Consider the following 24,836-nt stretch of genomic DNA (forward strand, 5'->3'; position numbering starts at 1 on the left):
GCGCGAGCGGGAGAGACAGAGCCCGAGAGAGAGACCGAGCGAGGTTCCGGCCAGCGGCTTGCAGCAGCTGCCGTGAAGGACCAGCAGCTGGATCTGTCCGACGCCAACTGGTTGTCCCCAGCGCCGGTTGCCCCTGCCGAAAAGGGGGGGGGGGGGGGGACAAGGAACACGATCGGCTTTTCTAGCGCGTGCTTCAGAATAAACTGAAGCCGGCGCACAGGCTACAAACTCCGTAAACCAGCGGTCGTCGCCCGAGGGCAAAGCTTACCCCTCCCACCAGAGGAAGAAGTCAGGAGCGGGAAACCGCCATTTTGCCAGTAGGCGGGGAAGAAGACAAGCGCGGGAACCCGCCATTTTGGAAAAAAGAAAAAGTTAAAAAGTTAAAGAGAAATCCTGTTGTTTCGCAGAAAGATAGTGAGAGATAGTGAAGATGCCTAAGCATGGTAACATCAACAACTTCGATGCCGAGGTGGAAGATTGGGCCACGTACGTAGAACGTATCGAGATATATTGTGAGGCCAATAAAATAGAAGATGATGATAAAGCTATAACCTTGCTAAACTCGATGGGCGCGAAGACATACGGGTTATTGAAGCATCTTCTATCACCAGCTAAACCGGCGGATCAGACCTTCGCTAATATTGTTGCTGTTCTGAAGGATCACTTGAACCCCACACCGCTGATGTTGGCGGAACGATTCAAATTTTATGCGAGAACGCAACGGAAAGAGGAAAGCAACGCGGAATACTTGGTCGAACTGCGTAGATTAGCGAAATACTGCCAGTTTGGAGGAAATCTGACAGAGGCATTGCGAGACAAGTTCGTGTGCGGGTTGTCGAAGGAAGGAACGCAAAAGCGACTGCTCGAAGAGAACGACCTAAGATGTTTTATAAGTATATTAAGGGCAAGAGGATAACCAGGGAAAGGGTAGGGCCCATTAGGGACCAAAGTGGCAATCTGTGTGTAGAGCCAGAGGATGTAGGCGGGGTTTTAAATGAATTTTTTGCATCTGTGTTCACTATGGAGAAAGACGATGCAGACATAGAAATCGGGCAAGGGGACTGTGACATACTTGAACATATTAGCATCGAGAGGGAGGAGGTGCTAGCGGTTTTAGCAGGCCAAAAAGTGGATAAATCCCCAGGCCCGGACGAGATGTATCCCAGGCTGCTGTGGGAGGCAAAGGAGGAGATTGCAGGGGCTCTGACACTAATTTTCAGAACCTCTCTGGCCACAGGGGATGTACCAGAGGACTGGAGAACAGCTAACGTAGTACCATTATTCAAGAAGGGTAGCAGGGATAAACCAGGGAATTACAGGCCAGTGAGTCGAACATCTGTGGTGGGGAAATTATTGGAAAAAATTCTGAGGGACAAAATTAATCTCCACTTGGAGAGGCAAGGATTAATCGGGGATAGTCAGCATGGCTTTGTCAAGGGTAAATCATGTCTGACAAATCTGATCGAATTTTTCGAGGGGGTGACTAGTGGGGTGGATGAGGGAAATGCTGTGGATGTGGTTTACATGGACTTCAGTAAAGCTTTTGACAAAGTCCCGCATAGGAGACTGGTTAAGAAGGTAAGAGCCCATGGGATCCAGGGTGCCTTGGCGCGTTGGATCCTAAACTGGCTGAGTGGCAGGAGGCAGAGGGTGATGGTTGAAGGTTGCTTTTGTGACTGGAAGCCTGTGTCCAGTGGGGTACCTCAGGGATCGGTGCTGGGTCCCTTGTTGTTCGTGATCTACATAAATGATTTGGATGAGAATGTAAAAGGTATGATCAGTAAGTTCGCAGATGACACGAAAATTGGTGGGGTGGTAAATTGCAAGGAGGAAAGCCTCCGGCTACAGGACGATATAAACGGGTTGGTCAGATGGGCGGAAAAGTGGCAAATGGAATTTAACCCTGAAAAGTGCGAGGTGATGCATTTTGGATGGACAAATAAGGCAAGGGAATACACAATGAGTGGTAGGACCCTAGGAAGTACAGAGGGTCAGAGGGACCTTGGTGTACATGTACATATCTACCTGCTCCGCTGCCTTCAGGGATCTAAGGTGGTTAAAAAGGCATATGGGATACTTGCCTTCATTAGCCGAGGCATAGAATATAAGAGCAGGGAGGTTATGATGGAGCTGTACAAAACGCTGGTGAGGCCACAGCTGGAGTACTGTGTGCAGTTCTGGTCGCCTCACTATAGGAAGGATGTGATTGCTTTGGAGAGGGTGCAGAGAAGATTCACCAGGATGTTACCTGGGATGGAGCGCCTCAGCTATGAAGAGAGGCTGGACAGGCTGGGGTTGTTTTCCTTGGAGCAGAGAAGGCTGAGGGGGGACCTGATTGAGGTGTACAAAATGATGAGGGGCATAGATAGGGTAGATAAAGAGGAACTTTTCCCCTTAGTGGGGGAGTCAATAACAAGGGGGCATAGATTCAGGGTAAGGGGCAGGAGATTTAGAGGGGATTTGAGGAGGAACTTTTTCACCCAGAGGGTGGTTGGAATGTGGAACTCAATGCCTGAAAGGGTGGTAGAGGCAGGAACCCTCACAACATTCAAGAAGCATTTGGATGAGCACTTGAAATGCCATTGCATACAAGGCTATGGGCCAAATGCTGGAAAATGGGATTAGACTGGACAGGGATGGATGGGCGGCGCAGGCACGATGGGCCGAAGGGCCTCTTTCTGTGCTGTAAAACTCTATGACTCTATGACTATGACCTTACACTTGATAGGGCTGTCCTTATTGCAGCATCACACGAAGCCGCAGCGAAAGGAACTGCGGAAATGCAGCAGTACTCAGTGTGGATCAAATTACTTCGGGTACAACGAAATGTTATCGTTGTGGGAAGACAACACATGACCAGAACCAATGCTGGTTTAAAAACCAGGAATGTCGAAAATGTGGCAAACTGGGGCACATAGCTAAAGTATGCCGGTCAGGAAAGAAGACCAACAACCAAAAAAAGCCATCACCGGAAAAGTACAACAAAGTACACAAGGTGGCTGAGAAGAGTTCAGACGAACAGAATTCGGATTCAGACCCAAACGGCCAGGAACTGGGTAGTCTGAGAATTCACAATGTGAGTAAGGAAGCTGACCTACAAACTATCTGGGTCATGCTAAAAATAGCCGGAGTCCAAGTAAAAATGGAGTTGGACACTGGATCAGCCCTATCAGTCATAAATCGAAGGGATTACAACCGGCTATTCTCGCATATACCCTTGAGAGATACCAAGTTCGTATTGCAGACATACATGGGGCATAAAGTATACCCCATGGGAAAGATAAGAGTCAAGGTGAGAGACAGGGGCAAAGAACACCTCGGAATGGACTTATACGTACTACCTGAGGGAGGACCACCACTTCTAGGACGGGAGTGGATCAAGAAAATAGATATGGAATGGCACTACCTAAAAGCAATAACGAGTGAGGACTCGGTGCAGACAATCAGCTCAGACTCTGAAACGGATGACGATAAGACCAGCCCAAGTATGAAAGACAAGGCTAAAATGGACTTGCTGACTGAGGTTGGAAAAACGAAGGCGTGCATAAAGGCTTATGCGCCAGAGGAGAACAAAGTTTCAGAACAGAATTCCACTGAACAACAACATAGTTTGACAGAGAATTCTGAGTCTGTCCAGTTTACAGACATATACATTACTGAGGAACACCGAGCTCAAACTCAACTTTATTTCAAATTACAACAGCAATTAGAACAATTGAGTCGCCGTCTTGAGCAAGAGACAACAGCAATGAAAAAGTTCTTGGACACAGAGTGGGAGAATCTGGGAAGACAACAGAAGCAGCTGAGGGAGAAAATGGAGCAGGAGCACACAAACCGTCTGCGCGAGGAGGCCAAACGAATCAAAGCTGATTCGGTCTCTGAAGGTGCGTGCTCTAATCTGGTGGAGCAAGATGTTCAGCAACTGAAGGCGCAGGTTAGCAGGTTGCAGGCAGAAAAAGCTGAGTTGGTCAACATGACTTCCGAGCTCCTACTGAAGTTGGTGCAGCATCACCGGACGATTCATTTGTGGAAATTCGAATGATGGGGGCTGCGGATGATGGCGAAGTAGAAGCAGCAAAGGAGCCCCAGGACAAGGTTCTAAACAGGCCTGCAGCTAATGGAAAAGGGATGAGGACAGAAGAGTTAACAGTCAGCCAACTCCTCCAGGGCAAGGTTATAAACAGCCCTGTAGTTAATGGAAAAGGGATGATGGCAGAAGAGTTAACAGTCAGCCAACTCATTCATATGCTGAGGGATAAAACTCTAAAATGGGAAAAACTTAAATACGAGCCTCAATCTTCAAAGGGAAGGGAGCTCTCAAAAGTCATTGGAAGAGCTGAGGTGGCAACCCAGACTGAGAAGTCTGCAGCAGAACAGCCCTTGGATGCCAAAAGTACGCTGACGCACGGCAATGTAGAACAACAGAAGACTGAAACAGCTACTTCAGTAGAGGGATTGAATAGTCCGATCAATCAATCTCCGAATGAAGTTGAAGTATTGAAATCACAAATGAGGTCATTAGTAAAAGACTTGCAGGAAGCCCAGAAAAAGCGGGATGAATCTGAACGCATGATGAAGTCTCTTCAGGACAGATGTCGGGATTTGGAACAAAAGTCGGCTAACGTCCAGCTGGGTAAGGAGGAAATAGAAGACCCTCTCGCTGGCCTAGCTCAGGACGACACCGAATATTACCATGATCTGTTGAGTGACACTGAATATTACGAGGACCTGGTCTGCCCAGCTTGTGCCGAGAACTCCCAAAGTGCCGAAATCAGGATCAATCACTTAAAGTCTAAGGAACATAGGGAGATGGTGGCGTTACAGCTGGCAGCTGACAATGGAGCCCCGAGTCTCCAAGAAGCAAAAAAGGAAAAGACGAAGTAGAAGATGATAACCATCTGAACCATTATTACCTCTACCCGATCACACACGTGGTCCCCCGAACGGAGCCAAATCAGTTGGAAAGTAGGAAAATTTCCCAAGGCAATCCAACTGTTTTTTGTTTGTTTTAAAAAAAAAGTCAGCAATGCTGGTTCAGAAGTGATGGAAGTAAAGCTGTTAAGTCTAGGGAAGGACTATGGGATGAGTCCCTCTAGCAAGGTGACCCGACTACACCACGGAGGCGTGGTCCGGACCGAGTCAAGAAGATCAGAGACTGAATCTGTGAACTGTTTCCCGCAGAGACTGAATCTGTGAACTGTTTCCGCAGAGACTACCTCTGTGAACTGTTGTAACATGAAGTTGGATATGTTATGGTGTTATGTTAATGGGGAATAAGTATGTTGTAAGCTAAAAAGGGAGGATTGTAGTGTATGTAACTGTTCTACCTTTAAGAGAACTATTGTATGTAACCGTCCACCTTTAAGAGAACTATTTTAGGTGTGGCACTACTTTATCCTGGCTGCTGTATACTGTAATACCAACGGTGACCACACCGGTATATAAGTGCTGTGGCAGAATTTATTGGGCAGATTCGCCCTGACCTCCGAATAGTAAAGTCCTGTTAAAAGTTACTTTTGTAGTCTGTGCATTAATTCACTATACAACCCACAGACTTTACAGTTCCTTTATGGCTTTATTCATCCATGGAGTCTCATTATTGGTTAGTTTGTTCTTTCCTTTTAGCGGAATATATTTTTCCTGCACTGTTGAACACCGTTTTAAATGTTTTCCATTGCTGTTTTTTGCCAATATTGTTGACCATTTTTGTTTCCCAAGATCTATTCTCAGCTCCTCAAAAACCAGCTTTTCTCCAATTTATTAACCTGGTTTTCATCATACTTATGTCCTTCTCAATTATTTTAAAGTGCATTAAAGTGTATCAAAGGACAGAATACTTATGGAGTCATGTGTCTCTAAAGATGGCGAGAAGACAGGTAGGCAGGATTGCGATTTGGGTGGACTAAATAGATGCAATCATGTAGGTACTCCAAATTAATACACAATTAGGAATGGAGCAAATGGAGACTCACTGCATTGGGCTGTACAGGCACAAAGGTTTTTGTTCCAAGTTTTTAAAAACTTCAGATAAGCACCTGCCTATGCACAGCCGACAGTGACCATATTTTAATTTCTGTAATGTTGGCAGACAAACAATTTTGACTGCATGACAGTCTATTGGTCCAACGGCCTTAAATTTCACACGATGGCTGTCACTGGGATGCCAGTCAACACAAAAGGTCAAGCAACCATCTACTAAAATCCTTGAGTATTTTTGGTTTGTCATGATTGCGTTACCCATTGATTTCAATGGGCTGGTTGCACAAACAGTAGCACAGCTACCATTAGGACGGCTTTATAGTTCGCCCACTCGCAGTGGATCTTCTGCCGTTCTAACATTCCATCACCCAGCTGCATTCAGTAAAAGCCTTAGTCGGTTTCCTCAAAGCAATAAGTTGAAGACATTTTTATAACTGGTTTCATTTTTTTTTTTAAATCCGAGGGCTTTGCCTGCTCCAGCAACCTATAAATAAAATGTCTGCGACACTGTCTCGACAACTTCTGCTCATTCATATTTGCTCAATAAAGAAAGAAAAGCAACACTTGCATTTATATAGCACCTTTTACAATCTCAGGACGTCCCAAAGCGCTTTACAGCCAATTAAGTATTTTTGAAGTGTAGTCATTGTTGTAATGTAGGAGACCCGGCAGCCAATTTGCACACAGCAAGCTCCCACAAACAGCAATGTGTTAATGATCAGAAAATCTGTTTTAGTGATGCTGGTTGTGAGATAAATATTGGCCAAGACAACACCCTTGCTATTCTTCGAAATAGTGCCATGGGATTTTTACGTCCACTTGAAGGGGCAAATGGGGCCTCAGTTTCTTCCAAAAGACAGCACACCTCTGACAGTGCAGCACTCCCTCAGTATTGCACTGCATTTTGTGCTCAAGTCGCTGGAGTGGGACTTGAATCCACAACCTTCTGACTAAGGCGAAGGTGCTACCAACTGAGCCACAGCTGACATTATTCACATTATTAACTTAAAATCGATGTTTAATAATTAGTGGCAGTGAATGGATAATAAATTAATTTTTCCCATTCCATAACATGAAAATAAACAAACAAGCTGCCCGCCTTCTCCTGCATAATCGTTGCAACTGCTGGCTGCGAATCAGCATGTAAAATATTAAAATAAATAAATAAATGGTCATACCAATTTCCCATCTACTGGCCCTGTTAAAACAAATTCAATATACTAGTTAATGTGCATTTAAAAATCAGTATTTATAAAATTTCCCCAGTTCTCTACACTTCTCTTGCAAAATTAGTATTTTCTGCCCCAAGGTGGTGGGCTGCCTTTTAGAACTGCTGCAGTTCTTGTACTGATGGTGTTCTGACAGGAGTTAGCTAAGGAATTCCAGGGTTTTTGACCCAACAATGGTGAAGAAGCAGCAATATATGTCCAAGTTAGAATGATGTGCCATATGGAGGTGATGATGTTCCAATGATACTCTTCTGCTTGGTGATAGTGTCAAATTAACCTTGCTGAGTTGCTGCATTACATCTGGTAGACAGTACATACTGTAGCCACAATACACCTGTGATGGAGGCAATGTTCCCCCTAACTTTTTTTTGGCAGTGCGCGCCCCCTTTAAGGGGCTGCGCAGGCCATTCAAAATACTGCACATGCACGGATTTTGCATTGAAAAGCCAGCAAGCCGGCTGCATGGGATCCCTGGAGCGCTGCATGGCCGCGCAGCTTAAAGGGAACGTTGATGGAGATGGTGAATACCGAATCCACTGCCAGGGGTGCTGATCAAGCAGACTGCACTGTCCTGGATGGTGGACCTTCTTAAATGTTGTTGCAGCCGCAGTCATTTAGCTGAGCGGTGAGTAATCCATCACATGCCTGATTAGTGCCTTGTAAATGGTGGAGAAGCTTTGAGAAATTAGCTGGTGAACCATTTGTTGCAGAGTACCCACTGTCTGCCGTGGTCTTGACCAGTGTTGACTTGGCTGGTCCAGTTACCTTTTTGGTCAATGGTGACCTCCAAAATATTGATGATGGGGGACAGTAGTGCCGTTGGAAGTTCACAAGGAAGTGGTTGGGCTTTATGTTAGAGGAGATAGTTGTATGAATGGAGCTGAACACTAGACTCATTAACAGACAGCCCCACTCCCGATCCAAGATCAGAGGGAAGGGAAGGTTCACTGATGGAGCAGCTGAAGATGGTTGGGCTGAGGACGCTGCCCTGAGGAACCCCTGCAGCGATGTCTCGGGGAATGCAATAATTGACATCTTCCTGTGTCAGAATTGACTCCAGCCACTGGAAGGTTTTCATCCTAGATGCCACACGGAGTTGAATAATCCTCGAGCTACACTCACTCTCCTTTGGCTTTCAGCTCTCCACGTCTGGGTCCAGGCTGTGAGGAGGTCAGGAGCCGAGTAGATCTCGCAGAATCTGAACTGAGCATCTGTGAGCAGCTGCCTTTTGATGGCACTTACTGTTGACTCACAGAAACCCCACAGTGCAGATAGAGGCCATTTCGGCCCATCGAACCTGCACCGACACATATCCCACCCGCTCCCCGTAACCCCTGCACCAACACATATCCCACCCTCACAGAAATCACAGAAACCCCACAGTGCAGATAGAGGCCATTTCGGCCCATCGAGCCTGCACCAACACATATCCCACCCGCTCCCCGTAACCCCTGCACCAACACATATCCCACCCGCTCCCCGTAACCCCTGCACCAACACATATCCCACCCGCTCCCCGTAACCCCTGCACCGACACATATCCCACCCGCTCCCCGTAACCCCTGCACTGACACATATCCCACCCGCTCCCCGTAACCCCTGCACCGACACATATCCCACCCGCTCCCCGTAACCCCTGCACCGACACATATCCCACCCGCTCCCCGTAACCCCTGCACCGACACATAGATACATAGAAGATAGGAGCAGGAGTAGGCCATTCGGCCCTTCGTGCCTGCTCCGCCATTCAATGAGATCATGGCTGATCCTTTAATTCAGTATCCCGTCCCCGCCTTCTCTCCGTAACCCTTAACCCCTTTTGCCCGTAGAAATATATCTAATTCCCTCTTAAATATATTTAATGAGCTGGCGTACACTGCCCTCTGTGGCAATGAGTTCCACAGGTTCACCACTCTCTGAGTGAAGAAATTCCCCCTCATCTCTGTCCTAAATGGTTTAGCCCTTATCCTTAAATTATGTCCTCTAGTTCTGTTCTCACCCGCCAAGGGAAACATTCCTTCTGCATCCAGTCTGTCTAGACCTGTCAGAATTTTATACACTTCTATGAGGTCCCCTCTCAATCTTCTAAACTCCAGTGTGTACATCCCTAAACTACATAGTCTCTCCTCATAGGTCATTCCCGCCATTCCTGGTATCAGCCTGGTGAATCGCCGCTGCACCCCCTCCATGGCAAGAACATCCTTCCTCAGATGAGGCGACCAAAACTGTACACAGTACTCGAGGTGTGGTCTCACCAGTGCCCTGTACAGCTGCAGCAAGGTATCCCTGTTCCTGTATTCTAACCCTTTTGCTATGAAGGCCAGCATACCGTTTGCCTTCTTGACCGCCTGTTGCACCTGCATGCTCGCCTTCAGTGACTGGTGTACAAGAACACCCAGGTCTCTCTGTACTTCCCCCTCTCCCAATCTATTGCCATTTAAATAATAATTTGCCCTCCCGTTCCTGCACCCAAGGTGGATAACTTCGCACTTGTCCACATTATAGTGCATCTGCCATTTATCCGCCCAATCGCCCAGTCTGTCCAAATCGCTCTGGAGCTTCCTGGTCTCTTCCTCTGAGCCCACCCCCCCTCCTAGTTTAGTGTCGTCTGCAAATTTGGAAATGCTGCATCCGACTCCCTGATCCAGGTCATTAATGTAAATTGTGAACAGCTGGGGGCCCAGGACAGATCCCTGTGGTACCCCACTTGTTACTGCCTGCCATTCAGAAAATGAGCCGTTTATTCCAACTCTCTGTTTTCTATCTGACAGCCAGTTCCCTATCCACGCCAATACTTTCCCCTTTATCCCATGAGCCTCAATTTTCCATGCTAATCTTTTATGTGGGACCTTATCGAAGGCCTTTTGGAAGTCCAGGTACACCACATCTACTGGCTCTCCCCCATCTATTCTACCAGTTACTCCCTCAAAAAATTCCAATAGATTAGTCAAGCACGATTTACCCTTTGTAAATCCATGTTGACTCTGTCCTATCCTGTCCCCATTTGCTAAGTGCTCCGCTATTTCATCCTTAATGATGGACTCCAGCATTTTGCCCACAACTGATGTAAGGCTTACAGGTCTGTAATTACCTGCTTTTTCCCTACCCCCCTTTTTGAATAGTGGGGTAACGTTAGCTACCCTCCAATCCATGGGCACTGTTCCCGAGTCTAATGAATTCTGAAAAATCATCCTTAGTGCATCCGCTATCTCTAGGGCCACCTCCTTCAGTACCCTAGGATGCATGTTATCAGGCCCTGGGGATTTGTCCACCTTCAATCCCTTTAGCTTCCTTAACACCATATCCTTAGAGATATTGATTTGCGTCAGTTCCTCCTTTGCCAATGTCCCTATTTTTCCCGATATCCCAGGGAGGTTTTTTGTGTCTTCCTTCGTAAAGACTGACCCAAAGTATGCATTTAGTTGATCTGCCATTTCCTTATTTCCCATTATATATTCCCCCGTATCTGACTGCAATGGACCAACTTTGGTTTTCACCAGTCTTTTCCTTTTGATATACTTATAAAAGCTTTTGGAGTTAGTTTTTATATTTTCCGCCAGCTTGTTTTCGTAAGCTATTTTGCCCCTCTTGATTATGCCCTTTGCCCTCCTTTGCTCTATCTTAAACTGTTCCCAATCTTCCGCTCTGGCGCTTTTTTTGGCTATTTTATACGCCCTATCTTTGGATTTTATGCTGTCTCTAATTTCCCCTGTTATCCACGGTTGAGTCACCTTTTTAGATTTCCTTTTATGCCAGATTGGTATAAACAATTTTTGCAATTTTGTCATTCTATCTTTAATTGTTTGCCATTGTTTATCTACCTCCAGTCCTCCCAGGAACGTTGTCCAATCAGACCTACTCAGTTCCCGTCTCATGGCATCATAATTCCCCTTGTTTAAATTCAGGACCTTAGTCTCTGAGTCAATTTCTTCGCTCTCCATTTCGAGTGAGAAATCGATCATGTTATGATCGCTCTGACCCAAGGGTCCCCGTACAACAAGATTACTGATTAGTCCCTTCTCATTGCACAGTACCCAGTCCAATATAGCCTGTTCCCGAGTTGGTTCCTCGACATATTGATCCAGATAACCATCCCTTAAACACTCAAGGAATTCCTCCTCCTCATTATTTTTACTGATTAGGCTAGTCCAATCTATATGTAAGTTAAAGTCACCTATGATGACAGCTGTGCTCTTATTGCACGCTTCTCTAATTTCCCTCGTGATGCCCTCCCTAACCTCTATTTTACTATTTGGAGGCCTATATACCACTCCTATTAATGTTTTTCGCCCCTCGCTATTTCTTAGCTCCACCCATATAGATTCTGTATTAACTGAGTTAATATCCTTCCTTTCAATTGCATTTATCCCCTTTTTTACTAGCAATGCTACCCCTCCTCCCTTTCTTTTTTGTCGATCCTTCCTAAATACTGAATACCCCTGTATGTTAAGCTCCCAGCCCTGCTCACCCTGCAACCATGTTTCCGTAATCCCAATTAGATCATAATTATTAACCTCTATTTCCACAGCTAATTCATCTACCTTGTTCCTGATGCTTCTCGCATTAAGGTATAAAACCCTCAGGCTTTTTTTATGCTCACATTTTTTATGAATTAGTTTGGCCCTTTGTTTTTTGTTCCTCACCCTTTTACCATTTATTTCTGTCTGCCTTTCACTTTCCTCTATTTCACTACATAGGTTTCTAGCCCCCTGCCATACTAGTTTAAATGCTCCCGAACTGCTTTATCAAAAATTACCCCGAGAACATCAGTTCCATCTCTGCACAGGTGTAGACCGTCCCTTTTGTATAGGTCACACCTACCACAAAACTGGTTCCAATGCCTCAAAAATTTAAAACCCTCCCTCTTACACCACTGCTCAAGCCACGTATTTAGCCTAACTATCCTGTTCTCTGTACTCTTACTAGCACGTGGCACTGGTAGTAATCCAGAGATTACTACCTTCGAGGTCCTACTTTTTAGCTTGGCTCCTAACTCCCTAAATTCTACTTGTAGGACCTCTTCCCTTTTTTTAGCTACGTCGTTGGTACCAACATGTATCACGACAACTGGCTGTTCCCCCTCCCCCTCCAGAATGTTCTGCACCCGCGCCGAGACATCCTTGACCCTTGCACCAGGGAGGCAACATACCATCCTGGAGTCTCGGTCGTGACCACAGAAACCCCTATCTATTCCCCTTACAATCGAATCCCCTATTACTATAGCCCTGCCACTCTTTTTCCCTCCCTTCTTTGCAACAGAGCCAGTCATGGTGCCATGAGCCTGGCTGCTGGTGCCTTCCCCCGATATCCCACCCGCTCCCCGTAACCCCTGCACCGACACATATCCCACCCGCTCCCCGTAACCCCTGCACCAACACATATCCCACCCGCTCCCCGTAACCCCTGCACCAACACATATCCCACCCTATCCCCGTAACCCCACGTATTTAATCCCCTAACACTAAGGGTCAATTTATCATAGCCAATCAACCTAACCTGCACATCTTTGGACGGTGGGAGGAAACCGGAGCACCCGGAGGAAACCCACGCAAACACGGGGAGAATGTGCAAACTCCACACAGACAGTCGCCTGAGGCCGGATTCGAACCCGGGTCCCTGGTGCTGTGAGACAACAGTGCTAACCACTATGCCACAGAGAAAGCCGATAGGGCTGTGACTCGCCAGATTAGATTTTGTCTTTTTTATGGATACAACATAACGTGGGCAACTTTCTACACTGTCAGGTAGATGTTAGCATAACTGTATTGCAATAACTTGGCTAGGGGTACAGCTACTTCTGGTACGCAGGTCCCTAGCACTACAGCTAAGATGCAGGCACAGTCCATAGCCTTCACTGTGTCCACTGCTCTCAACCATGTAGAACAAACCACATTGACTAGATAATGGGACCCATGCGATGGTGGGAAGGAGGTAGACTATATAATTATATAAACACCTTAGGAAATTCACTGGTATTAATAATCCATCTGTTGGGTTACACTCCGGAGATGAGTAAGAGAGGTTAATCCCTACACAAACATACCTAATTCAAGCAGAGAATTCCAATATGTTAATCTCAACGGCCACCATATTAAAAACCTTGACCCAAATGAAAGAACCATTCGGTTAATCCAAAATAGGAATACTATTCAAAGTATTCAACTCACCATTCAGTTTTACTCCTACAATACAGAAATTGTTTCAGTACCATTGACTATGTTAACACATTTATCAGGATTCCTCTGGAGCACTTCACAGTAGCAGATTACAGGGCAGCAAAGGGACCCATTGAAATGAGAAAAAAAATAGATGGAAAAAGTGCAGCCCTAATTGGAGTTCACTTGATATTGGAGCAGCCTGCACATTGCTCAATCAGATGGTCCCACAGCAACTTAGTCCTTCAATGTTCTGATTCGCACTAAGCAAACAAATTATAAATTAGTTCTGAACGGCTGCTCACATTTTTCTATTTATCTCACTGATGCAGGACAAACCCATCCCTGTCATCAGATACTTAAACCGATAAGGCTGCAAAGCTCAAAAGTAAGTCATTTTGGAAATCAATAAAAAGAGCAATAGATCCTCCGATGAAAGTGGGCAAAAGCACTAAACCACACAACCACGAGATCCCTGTTTGTACTGAGTTAGATGATCTCAGCTGAAGAACTACAAACAAGCTCATCATCCTCAGGCTAGAGAGGAGAGAAAAAGCTCCAGCTCTTGCTCTTTTCCTACATAACCACAGTGACTACACTTCAGAAGTACCCCACTGGCTGTGAAGCGCTTTGGAATGTCTGGTGGTCGTGAAAGGCGCCATATAAATGAAAGTCTTTCTTCTAATCACTATCCAATAATTTTGGTTGAAAATTTATATCTGTGGGCATCAGGATGAGAACAGGATCAGTTGTGATGGAATCCAGAAATGACCAGCCTGCTCATTCATGAAGACTGGCTGCTTGGACGAGATACTAAAGGGCTGCTAGGGCTCATGTCCCAGTAGGAATCAACAGCTTCAAGAAAGAAGGGAAGAAAAACAGGAAGTAGCAGGAAGTCAACCCCCCCCCCCCCAGCCCAGCCGTAGCACAAATGGTGCAGAAACCTCCACGCTCCAGTCCTTCCTTGCTAAAAGAATGGTAACTAACAAGAGCTAGCTGATGACAAATCCTCACTAATGAGACTTTATTCTAATTTTCTATTCCTATTTCAAACAGAACAAATCTACTCTTGGTTCTCTCTGCATTTCATGTCATTTATGCCACAGTCCCTCATCCCTGGAACCACTCTTGCAGAAAAGATTTATAAGAATGGTTCCAGGGATGAGGGACTTCAGTTACGATGATAGACTGGAGAAGCTGGGTTGTTCTCCTTAGAGCAGAGAAGGTTGAGAGGAGATTTGACAGAGGTGTTCAAAATCATGAGGGGTCTGGACAGAGCAGATGGAGAAACTGTTCCCAGTGGCAGAAGGGTCAAGAACCAGAGGAGACAGATTTATGGTGATTGGCAGAAGAACCAAAGGCGACGTCAGAAAAAACTTTACGCAGCGAGTGGTTAGGATCTGGAATGCACTGGCTGAAAGGGTGGTGGAGGCAGATTCAATCGTGGCTTTCAAAAGGGAACTGGATAAGTACCTGTAGGAAAAAAATTGTAGGGCTACGGGGAAAGGGCGGAGGACTAGCTGAAGCGCTCTTGCAGAGCGCCGGAACTGGCTCGATGGGCTGAACGGCCTCCTTCTGTGCTGTAATCATTCTATGATTCTATCTGGAGTGAGTTACAAGAAAAAAAACTTGCCCCATTTTGTATGCTTCAGATGCAAGAGTCCTCTCAAACAAAGTCTATTGCAGCATTTATTTTTGTCATGAAGACATGCAGTGCATTAGAAGGACGTGGTTACTGAGAGGACCGATGGTTCACATAGGTTATATCCTACTGAATGGCAACAGACTTCTTAAAAACCACCATTTTGTTCAATCAGGACAAAGTTTATCCTAAACAGTATAGATTCTTATCTTCTGATCAGTTTTCTGTATAACTAGGTAGAATAGTACACAGCAACTGTTCCACAGAAGACTGGGTTTATTCCTCTTATAGGGAAACCTTGATCATTCATGACTATGACCACTCATTTATAGATTTCACAGAAAAATGAAAAGAATTCCCTAAAACACCTGTAAAAATTCCAAAATTGCATTTAATAGAATTTAATTTATTCAGTCACTGTAAATCAGTAACTCTGCTTATGATTTTCTTGCACACAACTGCATCCTACAAAGAAAGAGGCAATGATGCAAGCGTTAGAACGATAGAGGCCTCTTCTTCTACCAAAACCTATGTTCCATGAAGTAACGGCTGCATCCGAGAAACATGAATAGTTTTGCCAAGATGTCTTACCCTTGGATCAGTTATGCTTGGATGATTTTTTTTTTTTTTATAAATAAACTGCAGCAAAAAACAGCCAATTACCAAATCTGTGGCCAACTGTCTCTATTCAGTTTAAACCAACGGCAGACACAATTTTTTCACAGAAGCATACATTACCCTCGTCTCAGAGGGTCTTATCATCCACACACTACCACCCAGCGAGAGGACAGATAATCCATTCCCAGGCCTCCACCAACACTTGTTTCAAGCCAGCTGCTGGTATGTATACAAACCAAAGTAACTCACCCTTAACTTTTATTCCTTGTGGAGGCACAGAGTCTCTGACTTGCCACTTCATCACGGGGGGGGGGGGGGTGAATTTCCCCATCCTGTTAATTCAGGGTCATGTCATGGGACTTGAAATATACATCACAACAATATATACATACTGCTTACTTCAAACTTATTCCATGAAAAAATGCATTTACTATCCAAGAAGTTCAGCCTGCCATAGTCACACTCTCAGAATCACACCCATCAGCTAACGCCCCAGACTCCTCCATCACCATCCCTGGTTATGTCCTATCGCACTGGCAGGGCAGACAACAACTTGTATTTATATACTGCCTTTAACAAGGCACTTCACAGGAGCTGAAGACAAGTGCTCCAGAACTAGCCACGCCTCTAGCCAAGCTATTCCAGTACAGCTACAACGCTAGCATCCAACCGACAAAGTAGAAAACTGCCCAGGTATATCCTGTCCACAAAAAGGACAAATCCAATCCGTCCAACTACCACCCCATCAGTCTACTCTCAATCATCAGCAAAGTCATGGAATGTGTCATTGACAGTGCTATCAGGGATGGGCAATAAATGCTGGCCTTGCCAACTATGCCCACATTCCATGAATGGATAATTGAAAAAATAAAAATGACTAGTTTTCTTAATTTTAAAATGGTAACTATGTAGCTATTAAGACAAGTGCATAGCTGCCCCTCCAATGCTGGGTAACTACACCAGCCAAACCGGATACTGAGCCCCCAGGTTTGATCCTCAGTCTGTGCCAATTAAGCTGATCTCAGCTGGAGCTGTGGTCAGAGAGCTACAATTCGCTTTGGCCATAAAGTAGGAACTTGCATTTATATAGCGCCTATCACAACCTCGGTGTCTGGGAATGGTTCAGGGCCAATGAAGCATTTTTGAAATGTAATTACTGTTGTAATGTAGGGCACTGTAGCAGCCAATTTGCACACAGCAAGGTCCCATAAACAGCAATGAGTTAAGTGACCAGATAATCTCCAAGCGATATTAGATGAAGGTTTCCCAGACACCAGAAGAGCTCCCCTGCTCTTCTTCAAATAATGTCACGGAATCTTTTACATCTACCCATGGGAGCAGACCCTTGGTTTAATGTCTCATCTGAAAAACAGCATCTCAGTCTTGCACTAACGTGTCAGCTTAAGTTTGTGCTCAAGTCTCTGGAGTGGGTTCAGATGATGTGTTCAAGTCTTTGGAGTGGGTTTTGAACCCACAACCTCCTGACTCAGAGGCGAGAGTGTTATCATTGAGTCACGGCTGGCAGGAGATTTTGGGGGTAGGAGAGAGGAGGATGAGGATGGGGAGAAAAAACAGCTCAAGCTCCCAATTCAATGCTATCACTGAAATTAAGGGCAAGAATTTTTCATAACAAAAAGAAAACACATGTACATGGCAGGTCAGTAGTTAAGATACCAATATACTGTACTGCATCAAGATTTGGGGGTAGAGGGGAGGAAAGAGACCACAGAGGACAGAACAGGGAGTCAGAGCACTAGCCTTATTTTCCTCTCCACTACCTCAGCCAAGTGGATATTTCCCAACCACGAACATAGGCATGGGCTATTCCTCCAAAGGGGCACAAAACCAAACCCAACTATGTCCTCTCAGAAATCAAGTATCATCGTGGAAAATCAACTCCACTAACTGACTCAAGCAACAGGGCTTTGTTCCGAGCAGAGGACCGATATAGCTTGATTACAATGCAGAACATAATACTTGTTCATGGGTCTTTCACGCAAAGTACACTCAAAATGTACATTGTAACTTTAACCTCATCACTTTAACTTCAGCACACTAAGTGTGATGACTGCAGTGTTCAGCGCCATTCACAACTCCTCAGATAATGAGGCAGTCCATGCCCGTAGGCAACAAGACCTGGACAGTGTTCAGGCTTGGGCTGATAAGTGGCAAGTATCATTTGCGCCACAGAAGTGCCAGACAATGACTATCTCCAACAAGCAAGAGTCTAACCTTGACATTCAACGGCATTACCATCTCCGAATCCCCCACCATCAACATCCTGGGGGTCACCATTGACCAGAAACTTAACTGGACCAGCCACATAAATACTGTGGCAACAAGAGCAGGTCAGAGGCTGGGTATTGTGCGGCGAGTGTCTCACCTCCTGACTCCCCAAAGCCTTTCCACCATCTACAAGGCACAAGTCAGGAGTGTGATGGAATACTCTCCACTTGCCTGGATGAGTGCAGCTCCAACAACACAAGAAGCTCGACACCATCCAGGACAAAGCAGCCCGCTTGATTGGCACCCCATCCACCACTACCGGCGTACTGTGGTTGCAATGTGCACCATCTACAAGATGCACTGCAGCAACTCGCCAAGGCTTTTTCGGCAGCACCCATGCCCTCTTCCACCTAGAAGGACAAGGGCAGCAGGCGTATGGGAACACCACCACCTCCAAGTTCCCCTCCAAGTCACACACCATCCTGACTGAGAAGTATATCGCCGATCCTTCATCGCCGCTGGGTCAAAATCCTGGAACTCCCTACCTAACAGCACTGTGGGAGTACCTTCACCACACGGACTGCAGCGGTTCAAGGTGGCTCACCACCACCTTCTCAAGGGCAATTAGGGATGGGTAATAAATGCTGGCCTTGCCAGCGATGCCCACATCCCATAAACTAATAAAAACAAGTGTAATTTTCCAGGGGTGAAGTGTGCATCTCAGACCTCCCACCTTTATGGCTGTGTAAGGATTTGGCTGCCTTAAGCCTAGGGTGATTACCCTCTCAATTTCACTATGCAGGTACTCCTGATCTTTGCTTTTCGCTGCCCAAAAATTTGGGAACCACCCCGGTGGGCAGTCAAGGGTCTGACCATTCCCCAGCATACAACTATGATATCTCAACAGCTGTAAAAGTACTGTCGAGTGTTGCCACTTATTCAGTATGCTTTAGGAAATCACACTCAAGTCTAAAACACACTTTTCACATGAAATTCATAATCCATCTCAAATTGCTGTGAGCACCACCAATGGCAGTCTTATAACTAATATTTCAAGCTACGGCTTCAATGGTTTCTTTAGACACAGCCTAAGTTTTTAATAGAACCTACAATTGTACTGTTGGATGTTTTTTGACTATCCAACCGGGCGTACTATGAAAATTTGATATTTCTACTTTCTAGTTCTAGTTTTAGTTCAGGCAACAAAAGTGCTCAAAGAGTTAACAGACAGAAGATGTGGTTATGTGCTTTAAACGTCAGTTCCTGTTCTCTCAGCCCACCCCTCCCCCACTCCTAGACAGGAAGTTCTCCAAAGCCTCTGCAAAACAAATGAATCAGCTGGAACAGACAAGCAGCTGATCATCTTTGTTTATCCTCAATCCAGCAAAAACACTGGCTTTTTCTATCCCTACCCCACCCCTCCAAATTAAAAAAAACACAAACATATTAAAAACCTTCACATATTCCTCCACTGAACATTGTTTAGTCAACCACTGGCCTATCATCCTGACAATTCCAGAATCTTTTATATTGAAACTGATTTTTTTTAATGGAAAAAAGCAAAACAAAAAATCCAACTCTGCAACTTTCATTGTTCCTTACCATAATCACATGAGGTGAATGCACCAAAGACTTCAATTCATTAAGATCGTTTTCAGCCTATTAACAAAAGACAGTAATTAGTTCAGTCCATGGCATACAATGCAAAGAATCTGTGCATATAAATAGAGAGCTGAGAGAATGTTACCTTTTCCCATTCTCCCTCCATAACGTGATTGCGGAATTTAGTCGCAGAAGGATGCTCTAAGCGGCAGCCTGATTCCTGCATCAAAAGATCCACCGTTTGGCTACAAGAGGAGAAATAATTCAAACCTTGAACCGCAACGACAGTATTGAAAAGGAAATCAGGAACAGAGTTCTGATGACAACTTAATCACAAAAACCCACATCACTTACAGTATTTATGACCAGATCACTGCAGCCAAATGTCAAAGCTATTCCTTAAAAAAAAATTCCACAACTAGATTAAGTGTCATGACACCATAAAGTCAAATGTACAGGCTTTGCTTAAGTGGGTATTGAAGGCTTTGCATGTGAGTACAGGTGTAGCTTTAAAGGTGTAAATCTGGAAATCCTACATTCATAAAATCGATTAAAAAACTGTCAAGAAGTCCATTGCTTAATTCCAGAGAGAGTGCGGTCACAAAACACTAACAATCCATCCCAAAGGCCCCTTCAAACACCTGGAGCCAAGTACATGCCAAGTTTCCCAGGCATTTGTATCTAAGTAATCTCCATTTTCAACCTTTTAGTTCTTTTTCCAAATCCAAGTTCTATATCCATTAAACTAATTACAGTATAAGGAAGGAATAAAAATTTATCACCAAAAATAGTTTTTCTATTTTGAATCATTAAAGTTGGCTACTTGGGAATTTCCTACTATATATCACTGCAGAATCTAATTTTAAAAATTAGCTGAAGTAATTAATTTTGGAAATAATGGACCACAGATAGAAGCATTTCTATTTCCTAATCCTGTTACATCAATGTATGGTTCCATGCCACTATATGACAGCAAGATACCATCACTGACATCCAGAACTCAAGCGGACTGTTCAGCCAACTGCGCTTACTCCTTCCAATGTACCATTTATGATTTGGACTTGCACACAGGTTCAATCTTAAAGGGAAAAGCCATGTGCAAAACTACTGAGGAAAGGAAAATTAAATTTCTCTGATCCCTAAAGATAATCATACAAAAATTCTAGGCTATCAATCACTGCTCTGTACATTGCTCATTTTGGACAGGTAACATTCCATGGATGGCAGTTCCCAGGTCACAGGAGGCTAGCCTCCAACACTTATATTAAGCATAGCTGGATACATTTTTAAATAGATGTAAACAATGTAAGATTTGAAAAAGGGGGGGGGGGGGGGGGAATACATTTGGAAAGGATGAGAAAAATCCAAACCCACCAAAGCCCGTTCTACCCATTAGATAGTGCGACCCCACACACTCCCTGCGCCAATTGCTAGTACTGTTCATTTCTGGGTGAGGTTAATAAAAAAAAAGGGGAAATCATCTGTGACCAAATTCATGAATTACTCAAATTCTTCACTGACATCCTAAAGCAATTACACAAACTCCAAGAGACATTGCTAGACTCAAACTACTCCCCTACCTGCCCACGTCACAAAGTCCTTAGGAACTCAAGCCAGAAGACACCATGTCAATCCATTGAGCGGGTCCCAAAGGTCAGGGGGTAAAGGCTTCCTGAATTCAATGATATGAGCATGTTTCATACTGGTGCAGGGTATGTTCTCTCAACCCTAATTTTTCCCAGACATTTCTAGCCTCTTTTTTTTTTACTTCAGTGCAGTTGCCTGCTTTTACTCCAACGCAAGTCTCAAATTATTCTCACTTGACCCACTTTGGCCAATACCAACTGTCATGGGTTACTCTTTGGATTTCCCTCAGCATTTTTAAAGGCTTTTTCAAAACATAACTCCACCAAGCTTTTGGTCATCTCTCTCGACAAACCACAAAGCTCAGTGCAAGCCTCATTTCCCTTTTATGAAATACTTTGGTATTAAATACATTACCCTTCATTCACTGTCCAAGTTTTATTCAATTAACCTACATTGCCCATTGTGCTGAGTTTTAGTAATTTCACTCACCATCTGCTGTTTCCGAGTACACTCAGTTCACCCACAGTGCTGTTTTCCTCTGGTAAACGCAGTACAGGACTTACCCCACAGTAACAGGTTTCACCCACTTGACCCAGTGCCCACTGCCCCGTATTTCACCCACTTCATCCAGTGCCGACCGCCCCGGGTTCCACCCAGTGCCCACCGCCCCGTATTTCACCCACTTCATCCAGTGCCCACCGCCCCGTGTTTCACCCACTTCCCCCAGTGCCCACCGCCCCGGGTTCCATCCAGTGCCCACCGCCCCGTATTTCACCCACTTCATCCAGTGCCCACCGCCCCGTATTTCACCCACTTCATCCAGTGCCCACCGCCCCGTGTTTCACCCACTTCCCCCAGTGCCCACCGCCCCGGGTTCCACCCACTTCATCCAGTGCCCACCGCCCCGGGTTTCCCCAAGTGCCCACCGCCCCGGGTTCCATCCACTTCATCCAGTGCCCACCGCCCCGGGTTTCACCCACTTCATCCAGTGCCCACCGCCCCGGGTTTCCCCCAGTGCCCACCGCCCCGGGTTCAACCCACTTCACCCAGTGCCCACCACCCCGGGTTTCACCCACTTCATCCAGTGCCCACCGCCCCGGGTTTCCCCAAGTGCCCACCGTCCCGGGTTTCCTCCAGTGCCCACCGCCCCGGGTTCCACCCACTTCATCCAGTGCCCACCGCCCTGTGTTTCACCCACTTCACCCAGTGTCCACCAAACCGGGTTTCACCCACTTCCCACAGCTCCGGGTTTCACCCACTTCACCCAGTGCCCACAGCCCCAGGTTTCACCCACTTCCCACAGCTCCAGGTTTCACCCACTTCACCCAGTGCCCACAGCCCCAGGTTTCACCCAGTGCCCACAGCCCTGGGTTTCACCCACTTCCCACAGCCTGGGGTTTCACCCACTTCATCCGGTGCCCACGGGCCCGGGTTTCAACTAGTGCCCACAGCTCCAGGTTTCACCCACTTCACCCAGTGCCCACAGCCCCGGGTTTCACCCACTTCATCCGGTGCCCACGGGCCCGGGTTTCAACTAGTGCCCACAGATCCAGGTTTCACCCAGTGCCCACAGCCCCGGGTTTCACCCAGTGCCCACAGCCCCGGGTTTCACCCACTTCAACTAGTGCCCACAGCTCCAGTTTTCACCCACTTCACCCAGTGCCCACAGCCCCGGGTTTCACCCACTTCATCCAGTGCCCACCGCCCCGGGTTTCCCCAAGTGCCCACCGTCCCGGGTTTCCTCCAGTGCCCACCGCCCCGGGTTCCACCCACTTCATCCAGTGCCCACCGCCCTGTGTTTCACCCACTTCACCCAGTGTCCACCAAACCGGGTTTCACCCACTTCCCACAGCTCCGGGTTTCACCCACTTCACCCAGTGCCCACAGCCCCAGGTTTCACCCACTTCCCACAGCTCCAGGTTTCACCCACTTCACCCAGTGCCTACAGCCCCAGGTTTCACCCAGTGCCCACAGCCCTGGGTTTCACCCACTTCCCACAGCCTGGGGTTTCACCCACTTCATCCGGTGCCCACGGGCCCGGGTTTCAACTAGTGCCCACAGCTCCAGGTTTCACCCACTTCACCCAGTGCCCACAGCCCCGGGTTTCACCCAGTGCCCACAGCCTGGGGTTTCACCCACTTCATCCGGTGCCCATGGGCCCGGGTTTCAACTAGTGCCCACAGCTCCCGGTTTCACCCACTTCACCCAGTGCCCACAGCCCCGGGTTTCACCCACTTCATCCAGTGCCCACGGGCCCGGGTTTCAACTAGTGCCCACAGATCCAGGTTTCACCCAGTGCCCACAGCCCCGGGTTTCACCCAGTGCCCACAGCCCCGGGTTTCACCCACTTCAACTAGTGCCCACAGCTCCAGTTTTCACCCACTTCACCCAGTGCCCACAGCCCCGGGTTTCACCCACTTCACCCAGTGCCCACAGCCCCGGGTTTCACCCAGTGCCCGCAGCCCCGGGTTTCACCCAGTGCCCGCAGCCCCGGGTTTGGTTCCACTCTCCCGGGCTGCGTCCACCGCGCCTCCAGCCCGGGGTTTAACTCACTTCAGGCCCAGGCCGTGCAGGTGCTGCCCGATCAGGCGGATAACATCCTCGTCGCTCTGGGACAGGCGCTTCTTCTTCTTGAGCGCGGCCTGCTCCGGGTTCATGCCGCCCGGCCCGGGAAGGAGCGGGATGGTGGCGGCGGTCGCCGAGGAGGAGGAAGGCAGCCCGTTGGAATGAGCAGCCGGGGCCTGGGAGAAGCTGGAGCCCGAGGCGCCGCTCGCGATGTTGTTGTTGGAGCTCGGCTCTTCCCCGGGCTCGGCTTGGCTCGAATCCCGGCCCGTCACATCGCCGTTCTGGGCCCCGACTGAGGGCGTCTCGCCGCTGCCGCCGCCTTGGTTCCCGTTGGCCTGCATGACGCCGGGAACCTGGCGCCCGGAGCCGCCGCCCAGGAGCAGGAGGCCGCTGAAGTGGCCTGGAGGATTGGTGGGGCCGAGTCGCGCTCCTCCCAGTGCCGCCGCCCCGGGCTCACCCTCGGCCGCCGTCGCTCGCTGCTTCTTCCGCGGTGGCGGAGACACTCCGCCGGTCTCCGAGTCGGAGGAAGAGGAGGAGGCCAGAGTGAACGTCGTGTCCTCGGCCGCAGCTGCCGCCGTGGTGGCTGCTGGAGGAGGAGGAGGAGGAGGGAGGGGGGGGTTATTGCTTTCTGTCGGTCCGCTCTACACGGTGGGTGGCGGGGCCGCCTCCTCCCCCAGGGGGAGGTTAGACGGTGTCAGCGGGCCCGGGAGGTTTGAGACGGTGGGTGTCGGGGCCCGGGTCCTCCGCCTCCCCCGGGGGGGGGGGGGGGGGGGAGGTTTGAGACGGTGGGTGTCGGGGCCCGGGGCCGCCGCCTCCCCCGGGGATGGGGGGGGGAAAGGGAGGTTTGAGACGGTGTCAGCGGGCCCGGGGCCCGAGGGGGGAGGTTTGACGGTGTCGGGGCCTCCTCCCCCGGGGTGAGGGAGATTAGACGGTGTCAACGGGCCCGGGGTGAGGAAGGTTTGACGGTGTCGGGGCCCGGGGTGAGGGAGGTTTGACGGTGTCGGGGCCCGGGGTGAGGGAGGTTAGACGGGGCCTCCTCCTCCTGCCCCGGGGCCCGGGAGGTTTGACGGGGCCGGGCCGGAGCGCGGGCGGGCCGCCCGAAGTTTCCCGCTCGAGCCGCTCGCTAACGGCCGCCGGGCCGCGGGGTTTCCCTGCTTGCTCCCCGCGGGCCGCCTCGCTCCGCTGGCACTGACCGCGCCTGCGCTGCCCGCGAGACCCCGCTCTCCCGGCGGC

The 24,836-nt window shown here is 47.8% G+C and overlaps 1 protein-coding gene across 7 annotated transcripts in view; it reads right to left on the reverse strand.

The window, feature by feature from the left end:
• Positions 1–24,237, reverse strand: part of wdr26a (WD repeat domain 26a) — a 122,500-nt gene extending 98,263 nt beyond the window's left edge. For 2 of the 7 annotated variants that reach the window (XM_085998102.1, XM_085998098.1), the window contains exons 1-3: positions 23,592–24,237; positions 19,597–19,696; positions 19,452–19,508 (exon numbers count right to left, since the gene is read on the reverse strand). In XM_085998102.1, the coding sequence (XP_085854228.1) occupies positions 19,452–19,508; positions 19,597–19,696; positions 23,592–23,944 (510 nt within the window). In that variant the 5' untranslated portion in view covers positions 23,945–24,237. Of the gene's footprint in view, positions 1–19,451; positions 19,509–19,596; positions 19,697–19,805; positions 20,704–21,527; positions 21,698–23,591 lie in introns of those variants that run through there. The other 5 variants (XM_085998097.1, XM_085998096.1, XM_085998099.1 and 2 more) reach the window with 4 other exon arrangements.
• Positions 24,238–24,836: the final 599 nt, after the last annotated feature.

The sequence above is a fragment of the Somniosus microcephalus genome, chromosome 9, assembly GCF_052327205.1.
Source record: "Somniosus microcephalus isolate GS21.2 chromosome 9, FLI_Smic_1.0, whole genome shotgun sequence".
NCBI classification, from domain to species: domain Eukaryota; kingdom Metazoa; phylum Chordata; class Chondrichthyes; order Squaliformes; family Somniosidae; genus Somniosus; species Somniosus microcephalus.